The sequence below is a fragment of the Anarhichas minor genome, unplaced genomic scaffold, assembly GCF_050575085.1.
Source record: "Anarhichas minor isolate MPS153535 unplaced genomic scaffold, ASM5057508v1 ptg000041l, whole genome shotgun sequence".
Taxonomy (NCBI): Eukaryota; Metazoa; Chordata; class Actinopteri; order Perciformes; family Anarhichadidae; genus Anarhichas; species Anarhichas minor.
The window spans coordinates 3838601-3852609 of record NW_027466487.1 but is presented as its reverse complement, the minus strand read 5'-3'; the positions used below and the strand labels follow the sequence as shown (position 1 = coordinate 3852609).

Sequence of the window (14009 nt, the reverse complement as noted above, 5' to 3'; positions counted from 1 at the left end):
ATCATACAATTAAGAAATTTCCAAGAATGTGCTCTGCTGAAACTAATACTGGAATGTACACCGAAATGTCATCATGTTACTAATATTGTATGGTCCGTTTGCTGAGTAAACTAAGCAGCGAGCTAAGGTTACAACCCCGAAGCATACACGTGTTTCCGATTGAACCTGTTTCAGGAAACTTTAAACCCTGAGAGTGATGTGCTTCTTAATGGGAGACTTCGTAGATGCTGGGGCGGTTTAGCGGTAAGTAGTTAGCTACCTTGGGTTGACCAGAGAGCTCTCTTCTCCCTGTAGGTTAATGTTACAACACCTGGGATGTTATAATAACGTTTTAACGTGTCAGTGACCGCTAATTGGCACCTTTGGCAAATACGGTTCTTGTTTACATGATGACTGTCATGCATATTATAAACACCGTGTCTTTGTTTTCTTTAAGAATACAGTATGAGTGGTCACAGTCCTGCTCCTCCAGCCTTGAATGGCATTACTCCACTTCAACAGATGGTGGCGTCCTGCTCCGGAGCCATCCTCACATCTGTGCTGGGTGAGATACTAGAGACTATTCATCTGTCGTGTGTAATGACAGTATTTCCCCTTTAGACTTGTGTTTTTCAAGCATTGGTGTATTACAAGTACAGAAGATTTACATTTTGTATTAAAAGACATCACATTTTCCAAAATTTGTAGTGTACCAAATTTTATACATGGAGGTTCATGTTACGTTTTCCTTTTTTCAGTTACACCTTTGGATGTCGTGAAGATCAGACTGCAATCACAGAAAAATCCCTTTCCCAAAGGTATTATGATCAAGTATGTCAAGTATTGTGTTTAATACAGTAAATATTAAATGACCACATACATTTCTGTCAATATCTTTCAGGGAAATGCTTTGTCTACTGCAATGGACTTATGGACCACATATGTGTCTGTGAAAACGGCAACTCCAAGGCCTGGTACAAAGCCCCCAGTCACTTCAATGGCACACTGGTAACCATTTCAGCTACCCATTCCACCAGTAACTCTTTACCAAATCAAATATAAAAGCTAGTCAGACAAGCACGTCTTCCCACACTGACTTCACACTCTGCGTCTCTGCAGGACGCCTTCGTCAAGATAGTACGCCATGATGGAATAAAGGCGTTATGGAGCGGTCTACCTCCGACCCTGTGAGTGAGAAGTCTTCTGTGTCTCTTTTATTCCCTTGCTGCACTTCATCCTCCCTGCTCTCCTCTTAGAGCCCAGTTACATAGAAAATGTGTTTGGTCGACAGTCATTTAGCCTGCAGCTGATGCGCTCATTGAGGGGGCTTTCATTTGAAGTTGTGCCAATTAGTGGCAAACCACCCCAGGTTGTCTTGTGGGCTTATTACCAAAGATTGATTTATGTTAAGTATTATCTTAATGGAATTTTCTTTAATGAATCACATTGCTAATTAATGTATTGGTGTTGCTTTTGTGGTTTAATTTCCCCTGCTTGGACTAATCTTGATTAAGGCATAATATATGGTTATTTTCCATGTGTGTTGTCTCCAGTGTGATGGCAGTCCCTGCTACAGTAATCTACTTTACGTGCTACGACCAGCTGTGTGCGGTGCTGAGGGTCAGGATGGGAGACTGCGCTCAGGAGGCTCCTCTTCTGGCAGGAGCTATCGCTAGAGGTGAGCTGACTGCTGTCCAGCTCTTTGTTATAATTGTCAACATCAATCACTGTTGATCGTCTGCATTCAATTATTCTTTAGAGAACGCAACATACCCCCTTCTTAGTCGAATAGGCGTTTCTGTGTCGTCAACTAGCATTTCTTAGTTAGTTGTTTTTCATGCTTTTTTTTAAACTTATTTCCAAGAAATGTCTGAACACATCTCTGGTAAACACAAGATTTAAACATGGGGATATTTAAGGGGATTTTTTTTTCAAATCAGTTTTACAGATATGTCGATTAAATCAACCAATCGATTAATCGATTAGTCGACAAAATCGTGTCAATCGACAAAGGATTTCTTTGGTCAAGGACAGCCCTAATATCTATTTAACAAAGAAACTACTTGGTGAAAAGGCATCTTTTGAGGAATTAGAGTTCCTTTCACCGTGGAGTATTTTAATATAATTAACATGCTCCACCATTTTTTTTTTTTTGTGTGTGTGTGTGTGTCAGTGGGTTCAGCGACAGTGATCAGCCCTCTGGAGCTGATCCGCACGAAGCTGCAGTCTCAGAAACAGTCGTACAGGGAGCTGACTGACTGCATCCGCTCTGCAGTGCGGACAGACGGCTGGCTGTCTCTGTGGCGAGGTTTGGGGCCCACACTCTACCGAGACGTGCCCTTTTCAGCCATGTACTGGTACAACTATGAGAAGGGCAAGAGCTGGCTGTGTGAACTATATAACACCAGAGAACCCACGTTTACAGTTACCTTCTTATCCGGAGCGGTGTCTGGCTCTGTAAGTGCATCAGCATTCAGCCTGTCACCCTGTAGAAACAGAACTCCACAGAAAATATCATTAATGAACATAAATAGTGATTTATACATATTTCCATCTCTTTCAGATCGCGTCCATTGTAACGTTACCTTTTGATGTCGTTAAAACGAGAAGGCAGCTGGAGCTGGGAGAGCTACAAGCAAAGAACTGTAATTATGTCGCTATTCTGTATTGTTATATTAATTAGTAAATGCTTTTGAAGATTACAAATGTCATCAAAACATCAGTGGATTCCCAACCAGGGGCACGTTTTAGGATTGGAATAGGATTGGGGTTTTTCAACATTAAAGCTACTTAAGGGAGGAAAAAAAGGAAAACTATAAATAAAGGGATTATAAATACGTTCAAATCCGCACATTTAGAACATGACAAGTGGTTTTGATGAAAAGGTACGTGAGCTCGTCTGAGAGGGCTGTGAGGTCCAGACAAACAGGTTGTTCTGACACTTAATCCGTTAAGTCCTTTGATGTTGACTGTTGTCTTTGTCTCATCAGTGTCCTGTCGGGTCTCCTCCTCCACCTTCAGCATGATGAGCAGGATTGTGACGCAGGACGGCTTTGGTGGACTGTTTGCAGGTAGATCCTCTCGTGATATTTAGTGAATCATTATATTAGACCTAACTACTTGGCATGTAATCGATCCTCTTATCTGTTGTCTCTCTGCCAGGTTTCCTCCCAAGGTTGATTAAAGTGGCCCCGGCTTGCGCCATTATGATCAGCACTTATGAATTTGGCAAAGCCTTTTTCCGCAAACGCAACCAGGAGAGGACACTCGGCCCACTGCAGACCAGTAACACCTGATAGTTTTCTAGTCATTTCTCTCCAAACCAGACACAAGTACCGCTCCACTGTACCTGGAGGGAAAAGGGTAATGTTGCCCAATTAAAAACACACAAGCCGAAATTGAAGTGAAAAAAAATAATGAACTACATGATCCATTTCTGCACTACAAGATTTATATGAAATTATTTTTATTAGTATTTATAATATTCTATGATTTTTATCATTGCGGCTACAAATTCTGTGCACACAACTGAAAATAAATAATGTTTTGTCTCATCAGTGTTCAAATCACATGCTTTCTGATGCATTTAACAGCCAGCAGATGGCAGCTACAGTTTTGTTAATAAGAAGTGATTCTTCAAATGTGGCTGTCTCACTGGGATCGTGTGCACTGCCTCAAGTCCTTACATAAGAGATGTAAAATTAATTTCATCAAGTCAGCGTATCCTCCCCCGACACAGAGAGAGGATCTCCATGTTTTTAAACTTCCATAACAATCCCCTGTGAATGTGAATGTGTGTGACAGAGAGACGAACACTAAACCTGTGCCAGTGTAAAGCCATGAGTGTTTTTCAGTTTGACAAGAGACTGTGGAAGAGGACTGTGACACGTCGACTTTTTGAAAATGTGACGTATTAAATATACATACCAGATCTTCTCTGGAGATTGTTTTCAGTCATTGACTTTATACAGGCATTCTCACCACACTTGTTTATTGTGGACAAGAAACTCAGATGTCACTATCAAATTCTCACTGTTTGGGTAAGCGTAGTTTATTCAAAATGTGGGATAAAAAGCAAACAAATCCAATAAAACATCTGCTGCATATCTGTGCAAATGACTGCTGGAATGAACTCAAAGGAAAGTCATGATTCAGTGTTGAGGTACACGGCTAGTAACCAATAATAAGAAACGTTTTACTGATATTAGGCAAAGCCACTTGTTTCTCGTTCTCAAAAAATATCTGTTGCAAGATATTCTTTACTGGGTCGTAACAGATCATTATTCAGAGTTTTAGGAAGGATCCGTTTGTGGTAACTAGCCATTAAAATACTGCATTTGAGTAATTAATGGGAATAATAACAGGAGTCTGTCTGATAAAGTGGAACATTGAAGTAAATCTAGAGGTAAATAGTGAATATTAATCGTGGGGATTAACACCTGAGAATAAAACATGTTGCACTGTATTATGCACGACATAAGAAACTGAGAAAACATTTACACCGTAAACAAAATGTGACAGCATTATGTAAATCATTTGATGACATGACAAAAATAGAGTTACATTCATCATAAATTAAAGATTAAAAAACAATTATATAAATGCAGTGGCAGCAGTAACGGCACAGAAAATAATAAAAGACACTTTCAACTGCAAGAAATAATTCATGGTGACGAGAGACTGACGGAGGCCATCAGTATTGTGTGTTTCCTCAGAACTCTGATCTGATCTACAGTCAGTGTTGTGAGCATGCTAAGCTCTCCTGGGAAACCTTTCAGTCTTTAGTTCAGCTGACTATTATTTTAATTTATTTCCTAAAATGGAAAAAAACGATTCTCCACAGACAAACAAACAACCAACACATCAAAATAATTTAAACACATTGATGAAGTAACAGCAGGAGATACTCTATAAAGACTCAGAGGTTGTTTCAGCTGAATTAATCAGACATTATTCAGCCTGATGGAGCTGCTTTTCAGTTTTAACACAATTTAAAGAACATGCTACACCAGATTCTCAACTTGCAAACCTGACTTCCATCTGTTAAAGCTCTGGGCTCAACATTCTGAAAATAAATGTCTACAAATCAATACCCCCTACATTGAGAAAAGTTCCTGGATTGTCCGGCCCTGGTGAAGATCTGTTTATTTAGCTCTGCGTTCATTACGAGGGGGTGAAGCCTGGACTGCTGATCTCTGTTGCAGGACTGGCCAAACACTCGCTGGACTTCAGGCTGGCCAAAGACTTGTAGCTGGTGACTGAGGTCAGGGAGCCACACAGACCTCTTAGAGATGGAGTTTCCTCTTTACCTGAATGACAAGATACACGTGATCAATGCTCGCATCCCCCCTCCGGGAGACTACTCTGCTCACTCGCAGAAGGAGACGTACCTTGGTGATGCCAGTGTGTGCCAGTCGGCCTGGCCTCCAGACTCAGTGTGTGTGACGGTTCAAGAGACGTCTGGGAGAGACTCATGTCTGCAGACAGCTGCTCCAGACTCTGGAAGCTTTTCCTGCAAATAGAGGATAGAGGATCAATAAACACATAACTAGTACTGCAACAACTAGTCAATCAACAGGAAAAAATTGAGTCCAAGCAACTTAAAAACAAAAAGCAAACATTTGGTGGTTCCAGATTCAAAGAATTGATTATTTGCTGGTTTTCTTAGTTCCTTATCAATGTAAATTTAATACCTTTTGGAAGATCAAGAATACAAAATCTGTATTTTATGTCTGTACAATAGCCAAAGTTGTTTGTGAACAATTAAATCATAAACGATAAATCATTTAGATTGAGCAATAATGGAAGTAATCATGAGTTGGAAGCTGGAGGATGTAAACTCATCTACATACTCCTCCCACTGGCCCCTTCTCTTCCTGTACAGCAGCGTGTCCAAGGCAACTGCGTTGGTATCCAAGGCGACAGGAGATGGCCACTGATTGGTCAGATGGGCGGTCAACTCTTGCCTGGACTGCAAATCATTGTTCTTCAGCACCGTCCTGAAGACAATAGACGTCCAGAGTCAGAGACAATTCCTTAAATTAATAAAGACTTCAAATAAAAAAAAAACAGGAGGGGAGTCATTAAATGCAGTAATTTAAGGCACAAATAACATAAAAAGGCTTGAACTGAGACCTACTCAAACTGTTTTTTGTCTGCGTTTTTATTCTTCTCGGGCAAAAAAGCTAAAAAGAAAAACTAGAAAAGTAAGAAAACGGTGTCACCATTACAGATACACATTTGTCCATAAAGAGCACTAGCAAGTTTATTTTTTTCAATATACAGTATAAAGTCCCACTACATATCTTGGGTCACAATTATTTATTAACCAAATTGAAGAGAGTTGTATAGCGATTTTTACAAACTGTCAGATCTCTACTCAGTTTGGACAATTGATGGAAATTCCTGCCGTCTCTTTTTTTCGGTAGGGATATATTACAGCTAAAAAACATTTTTATTTTATTTGTATACTTTTTTTAACAAGGCAATATAGTTTCATTGTAGCTTTAGTTTTTCTTAAGATATTGTTTTTATTTGGTTTCAGCTTACAATGTTTTTCACTGCTTATTTTTATTTTAGTTTCAGTATTGGCTGATGATAATAACCCTGCTCCAAACTGCCCCAGAAGCCCACACTATTACCTGCATATTTGACTGTGCAAATACTCTCTGACTCACATTGTCATTCTCAAAGTTTGTCTGTGTATTCACTGACTCTCGCTCTGTCGACGCTGCATGCCACGTTGCTTTTTGCATCGGAAAACATCCAATGACTCATCTCACCGACTTGAGACTGCAGCTTCATTTCCAGAGATTGTTACACAAATCCTCTTGACAGACTTTGTAACTTACAGTAAATTAGTGATGAAACAGAGGAAGGGTAGTTTCACTGATTAGAACATAAATTTAGAGACACAACACTGATGCAGCTTTTCCTCTTGGCTAAAAGCAGCGATTGATTCAACAACACACAAATAACAAACCACCTGCAACCTCCAGGCTTCTTGCTGTGTCCTGAATGTCAAACTCAAAGTCCTCTCCACCTCACCGTCAGTAACCTCACATGCACTGACAAACACACACACACGGAGCAGGATGAACTTACAGTTGGTCCTGTAGTTCCAGTACGATGTACTCAAGCTGTTCTTTCTCCAGTGCGTGGGAGAGGTGTGCGTCTTCTAGGCTCTGCTGAAGAGCTTTGTTATGAGACACAGCCTGTGACAGCTGGGCTTCTCGTAGACAGACCAGCTCTTCCAGGTAACCCTGAGACAAAGACACACACAAGCACATACACACTCTGTTTTCCATTTGTGTGTCTAATGCCATGAAGGCACTGCTGAATACACATCAGAGTTCTTTGCTTTGGCTCAAAGCAAAAGAAATAACCGTAGAGGACAGCTGTGGCAGCTCCATCATGTTGAATAACAGCTGATGCCAAACAGGGAGGAAACCTGTAATGACCATAACTAATATTAAACACACACATAATACCTTCTGCTCCAACGTCATTCGGTACTTCTGCTCAAAGCGTTTGCACTTGCTGACCAAGTTGCTCTGCTCTGTGAAGATGGAGGCAGCGGTGGCCATCTTGTCGGGGGTGCTGCTCTCACTGCCACTGCTCCCCAGAGTCCTCATCTCCTCCTCGTCGCTGCTGATGCTGCTGTCTGCACTGCACAGGGAAGCAGCGTGAGCCTCATACTAGCACACATCCAGCACAGCAGCGGGAGGTAAACAGCAGCCCGTGGGCCGAATCTGACAAAAAAAATATGTGCCCCCAACCCCCCGACCAAAGCTGAAGGCTCTCATAGTTAAAAATGTTACACTATTTTTCACAAATCCAACGCAGATAAAAATGTAAATAGAAGGATCATGTAAATCCCACTAAATAACAACCTTGTTGAGCCCTGCTTTAGAGTACACTGATGATGAACTGTGTGATTTGACCTCACGTACTTCTGAGTGAACTTCAAGTAAGGCGTGTAGTCGATCACAGCGGGGCAGCTGCCATCCAGACTCTCTCCTTTCAGACAGAAGCTAAAAGACAGGATGGAAAATCAGATCAACGCCTCCCAGATCTACAGCTTTAAAGTACTAAGTCCATATCTGCTGCACCAGTGATTATTTAGGTGTGTCCAATTAAAGGGGGTTGAATACTTATGCAACTTTGATCACTTTGTAGCGATCCGTTTTCTTTTTTTTATTGTCGTCAGCTTTCTGTAATTAATGTGCACGTCACAATAAAAACATGAAACTTGTTCAAAGACAATAAAGCATGAAAACTTCAATTTTCCTTTTAAGCTCCATTAACATGAAAGCCTTTTGGATCAGCCTTAACATTTTGAAAGGGATTGTTACTTTACCGATGACACCACAAATGCATTTCTTGCAGAGAAAGCTACACACGGACTGTGCAACGGGGAAGAATTAGCAGAATGTGATTGGTACCTGAAGTCGATGGTGTTGAGTCCAATGAGTGTGTCTGCTAACAGCCCCGCCTCCTCTCCCAGCATGATCGCTCCATCCTCGTAAAACCTCCTACAGTCAACACGTGAGAGCACATTATTGGTATTAATTCAACTCCTCTAGATCTAGTCAACTGGTGTGTGATAATTGAATGTTTAAGATTAAGTGTAAGAAGATCAAAATGATCCTGCAACATGCTGATGTTTCTAAATACGATTTTTATACTTGATGACCTGATCAAAAACATCATAATTGGGTTGAAGGGGAAACAGTGTGTGCAGTTTATGAGAACACATTTAGACCTCGTGGTTTTTAAGTCCTTCAGTGCAGATGAGATGTATTCTGATAATCTTTTCTCCATCAGAACCACTCTGATCCATGCCCGGCCCTGCAGAGACAAAGAAGTAACATTTAGTTAGTGGAAGCTCATAGAGTTCTTGACCTGTGTGTGTGTGTGTGTGTGTGTGTGTGTGTGTGTGTGTGTGTGTGTGTGTGTGTGTGTGTGTGTGTGTGTGTGTGTGTGTGTGTGCGCGCGTGTGTGTGTCTTGTTCTCACCTACAGCCTGACTGTAGAACAATGCTAGCTCCAATTGTTTCTGCAAAGTAATCTAAAACAACAAACGCCTGTGCCGCATGCGTGTGCTGATGTCAGGACAATTTTGGACTCATAGAAGATGTAGAGCTGTGCATCTACTGATTTATATATGTGTAATTATGGCTAAATTACACATTTATTTAATCAAATGCTCTGTTTGTATTTGACTTTCTGACATTTAGAGATCCACGTTATTTACTTCCTTGCTGCCTCGGGTAGTTAAATCTGATCCCCAGAATGTTTTATCCTCACTTTAGCTCTCGATGATCGCACATTCTCCATGCTCTCGATGCTTCGGATGCAATTATGAGGGACTTTGCTGCAGGCGGCTTTTAGGTAATCCCAGAAACTCCGAGGACTCTCATAGCCAAACCAAGTTGTCTGACCTGAGAGGGAAAAAAGACAGAAACAGAGGTTTGTACAAGCTTGAATCTGCATTTACGATGCTCTGAATTTTTAAGATGCACAAAGCAAGTTCGTACACGTTACTCAAATGGAAGTGGATCATAGTTGAAGGGTTTTTCACCCAGAAATTACATTTAAGTCACATAAAATGTGCAAGCATTGAACTTAAATTAAGTTTAGTGGCTGCTTGGGGTGGTAAAAATGTAATGAAAAGAGTTTAACTTTCTGTAAGTGGAGACCTCAAATATTGATCTTTAACAGGTCAGTATCTATACTATCGTGCAAGCATAATAAGAATACACTGCGTTTGATACTGAGAATATTCTCACACTAACTACACTCATCTCAATGAAGGGAAAATAAGATGCCCATTACTATCTAAACTTCACTGCAATTTCTGTATTAAAATTGTGCATATTTTTCGATTCTCTCTTCGTCCTGATGATTTGATTTGACGATTTAAAGACACATGAAACCACAAAGTCTGCTGCTCATTTCCTGCTGACGACCATTATCACAGATCAACCCCCCCCCCCCCCCCGCCCATGTTTCCTGTCAACTATCATCTATTAAAGTCAAAAAAACAATATGTCACTCTGCAGTATAAATATAACTCAGTTATGCATGTGGACGAGAAGAGGGTTGCTTACGTTTTTTACCTTTGAGTCGATGACTGAGGATGTGCTCCAGGATGGAAACAAAGTTAACAAACTCTGGAGATGCATCGTCTATCGTGTCAAAACAGGAGCGGTCCAGCAGAGTCTTCACTGAAAACCTGAGGCAAAAGAAGATGCACACACAATTTTACCAAAGCATGGAGCTTTATAGGCATTTACCAGGACGAAAGGTCAAAAGACACAACTGGTTGCATTATGGGAATAGTAGGAGACAGCGTTTCAGTTACACACACTAAAAAGTCTGAATATCTTGGCCCCTGCTTTTTGGAAGAGAGTATAAAAGTGTGAGGGATCTATCGACATTTTTCTACACTGACATCCAAGTGTGTCCAAAATATTTTCTTTATTACTGTCGGATGCCAGACTGAATGAGACAAAGACACACTCGGACTACCGGTAATGCACGTAAGAACAAACAAGCAAAAAGAAGAATCTTAATTGAGATAAAACAAACAACGTAAAAGGCACAGAAAATAAACACATACGGCCTACATCGTTGAAATAAGGCTTCGATTAATATCCTGTGATGAAACCAGTCATGATGAGCGGCCCTATGACATGTGCACCGACGACTCTGTCTAATCTGGTTTCAACTGATTAGACAGGAGAGTTAATGGACGAGGCTGCAATGTATGTATGTGTGTGTGTGTGTGCGTGTGTGTGTGTGTGTGTGCGCGTGTGGTGTAAATTCTGGCAAATTGTGTGTAGCCTTTAACGTCAGCTAAATAATCTGACTTCATCTCTCCCGTTGCTTAGCAGCAGGGTGACCATAGTGCGTGCTTCCAGCGACAGAAGACGGACAGATTTCATCTTATTTTCATGAATACGGGCAGATTTGAATCACATATCATGTATATTTACTTTCAGACACTTTGAAAAACAATTTCCTAATTTCCTCTCTGTGTAGAGTTTACTGCATTTCTCCTCTCGGGGATTTTTCAACATTCAAACAGTAAAAATCGAGGCCCTGGGACTTTCAGGCAACGTAAGAACCACAGAAATCCTGAAAAGTCGAGCATTTAAGTGACTTAATGTGCAAGCACCTCAGTGCTGAGGTGCTTGAAGTCGTGAGAACCCTGTTGCGAGTCGACAGACAACAATCATCAATGTTCCCTTTGAAAAAAATGGTAAATGATCAACCTTGTGCTTATGAATGAGAGATGTTACCAACAGGACACAATGGATTCACAAAATGTACATTTTAAACTCCTGACAACAAATGGTTATTCCCACAATCAGGACACCGTTTAAAGGCACCATTATTGTTGGCTGATTAGACTGCACAATGACAGATCTCCATTTTTCTCACAGAAGACATTTTGAGCACAGGTGTAAACAATACATGAACGATGGCTTATTTCCATTTAGGTTTATCAGGAAACTTGTGAAATGTGAATGTCCCTTTCTGGAGTTAGTGTTTGGTTTGTCCATTCTGAGCTACTGTATCGACATGGCGGCTCTGTGAAGAGGTCTGTTGGTAGATATAAAAGGCTCATTTTAACGTAATAAACGATTCTTACTTTCAGGTGATTATACACTAAAGAAAACATACTTATTCATTTTATATTCCATGTCTGCCAATAGATCCCCATAAATGATTTCATATTATTAGCAACACAACTGTGTCTGCTGCTGTGAAAAAGGTATTTTGTGGAGCTGTACAGACTTTACGTAGCCAACTGGTTTTCCCCCTGAGAGGACAAACAATCATATTTCATTCATTCAACTGCTTGGTTATATAACATCACACAGGCTCTTATAAAGCACTGCTGCTCTTCTCTTTAGCATGAAGTGTATGAAAACATGTCCTCGGTTCTTTACTGTGCATTCATCTGCACAACAGCTCTTAACCTGAAGCAGTGTTTTGGGTGTTTTCCTCCATGTAATTAAATGATGGAAGGTAAACATCCCCTCTGTTCTCCACTAGTGCACAAGAGTTTGATGACTCTGCTCTGCGTTTGATTATGGACAGTAAAATGACTTTTCTTTTCTGCATCTAGAGAACACGAGCTCTAAAAACAACCGGCATCGTTTCAATGGCAGGTGTGTAACCGTGTTGACGGCTACTGCAGCAGCTAGACTCTGCTTAGCTCTCACACGCGCTTGCAGCAGCAATCTACACTTTTCTTGAAGCTTCAACCCCCCCGACAAGCAGCAGCCTGCTGGCAGGCGAATCAATGCAAACTCCTGCTGTGCAGAAAAAGCACTGTTCAAACCCACTTAACTTTGAATCAAAGTGAAGATCCACCAGTTTCCAAAGATTCCAAATAAAGTACCAGTCTCAAATAATGCACAATACATCCACAATGTATATATATTCACTCAATGTTAAACATCATGTATAGTTTAAATAAAGAGCAGCAACAAGCCAATACAATATACAATTATGTTGTAATATGTTTTGTCTGACCAACAGTAAAAAGTCCCAAAGACGTATCATATACAACAAAGAGAAAAGCATCAAATCTTCACATTTGTAACCAGTGAATATTTGGCATTTTCGTTTAAAACAAATGACTGAGATGATTCATCAATCTGTCAGTCGATTCATCCGAATCATTTCAGCGCTATAAGATTCTGTCTCAGTGTGGAAGACAATGATTTTAACATTAAAAGGGAACAAAAGTAGATAATGTAACGTATTTAAGGCAGTCTTAAAGACTCTTCTTAAACCTTTCTTAAACCTCAGTAATAATTCATCTTCGGTTCATTCATTTTGCAAATCTGTCATCACGACTCTCTTCTCCCTCCTCCGCTTGTACCAATCAGCGAGTTGATGGCTGGTGAGGAGGCAGAAAGGACCCGAGTGGTCAGCAAGGAGCACCTGCATCTGATAACTCTCCCTTTATATCCGTTTCAAGTGACGTTAACGGAGGAAGGCGTACGAGCCAGTCACCGTCACACCTCAAACCTGAAACATGAATTTGTTCTCCTGTTAACTGAGCAGCTGGAACAGGTGATCTTCTGTCTCAAACGCACCACAGGTACTGTCAGTCAGTAACCTGACATCTGCCAGCAGCTCTGAGAGGACCACAAATCAATACTCGGAGCACTTTTTACTTCAGCTCACGAAGAGAGGAGGAGAAACAGGCAGAAGGCTAGTTTGTGCACACCTCAGCATCCGTCAGCCATGTTTCAAATGTATCAAAACAGCTTATCATTCATGAATCCATTGAGGAGTTTCAGGCAATAAAGTTAAAACAAAAATGCACTTAATATTTAGCCACTTGAATGATGTTCCTTGTCGTGTCAAGGGGAGTCTTTAAACCATAAATTAGGGAAATCGAAAAAGAAACATATTATATTTGCAGTTACATGAATAAAACAATTTGAAAAGATTATAATAATAATAATAATAATAATAATAATAATAAACAACATTTTACAAATTGTCTTTGGTAGCAACATTTAAATTGGGGTGGGGTGGAATTTGAACTCATGACCTGAGTATTTCTACAATTCTGGGCTTAATCCTACACTGAACTGATTATGAGGGTCATTATAAGTGAAATGTAATTGTGCGGGCTGCTGGTGGTGGGCGTGAATGTGTATTTGTGTGTTTGAGTGAGTGAAGGAGATGCATATAACAAAACACACATGAGAGAGGCATTCAGCAGGGGTCAGTCAGCTGACATTCTAATTTGTTCTATAATGATTGAATCTATTTCATTCAGAGCAGACACAGAATGGATTTATGCATTTGAATTCATATCTTGGAGACCCGGGGTTGCGGTCCTGCTACCCAAGCTAACCTCACACAAACGCCTATTCAATTATGAATAAACAAATCTGCCGTCAGACGCAGTTTTCATCCTCCTGGCATTAGAAGAAAAAACATTGTGAGGAATTCCCACCTGCACACCGTGAGCAGGTTCCTCCTCTCCACCACGGC

General features: G+C 40.6%; 2 protein-coding genes across 2 annotated transcripts; one reads left to right on the top strand and one right to left on the bottom strand.

The window, feature by feature from the left end:
* Window positions 1-50: 50 nt before the first annotated feature.
* On the top strand, window positions 51-3919 carry slc25a40 (solute carrier family 25 member 40). Its single transcript, XM_076109495.1, has 10 exons — window positions 51-243; window positions 437-544; window positions 738-797; window positions 881-987; window positions 1099-1166; window positions 1533-1657; window positions 2153-2436; window positions 2543-2624; window positions 2970-3050; window positions 3142-3919. The coding sequence occupies exons 1-10, from the start codon at window positions 225-227 to the stop codon at window positions 3273-3275; spliced, it is 1068 nt and encodes a 355-aa protein (XP_075965610.1). The 5' UTR covers window positions 51-224; the 3' UTR covers window positions 3276-3919.
* A 1223-nt stretch (window positions 3920-5142) lies between these two features.
* rundc3b (RUN domain containing 3b) lies at window positions 5143-14009 on the bottom strand. The gene is given in 11 exon segments (XM_076109339.1): window positions 5143-5350; window positions 5426-5491; window positions 5832-5978; window positions 7084-7241; window positions 7470-7647; window positions 7932-8012; window positions 8424-8510; window positions 8744-8829; window positions 9288-9421; window positions 10100-10215; window positions 13972-14009. Coding segments are annotated over 9 exon segments (1041 nt in total). The 5' UTR covers window positions 9318-9421; window positions 10100-10215; window positions 13972-14009.

Coding starts and splice junctions, on each gene's coding strand:
- slc25a40 (XM_076109495.1), top strand. Junction 545..737: donor CATCCTCACATCTGTGCTGG/GTGAGATACTAG, acceptor TCCTTTTTTCAG/TTACACCTTTGGATGTCGTG. Junction 988..1,098: donor GTCACTTCAATGGCACACTG/GTAACCATTTCA, acceptor GCGTCTCTGCAG/GACGCCTTCGTCAAGATAGT.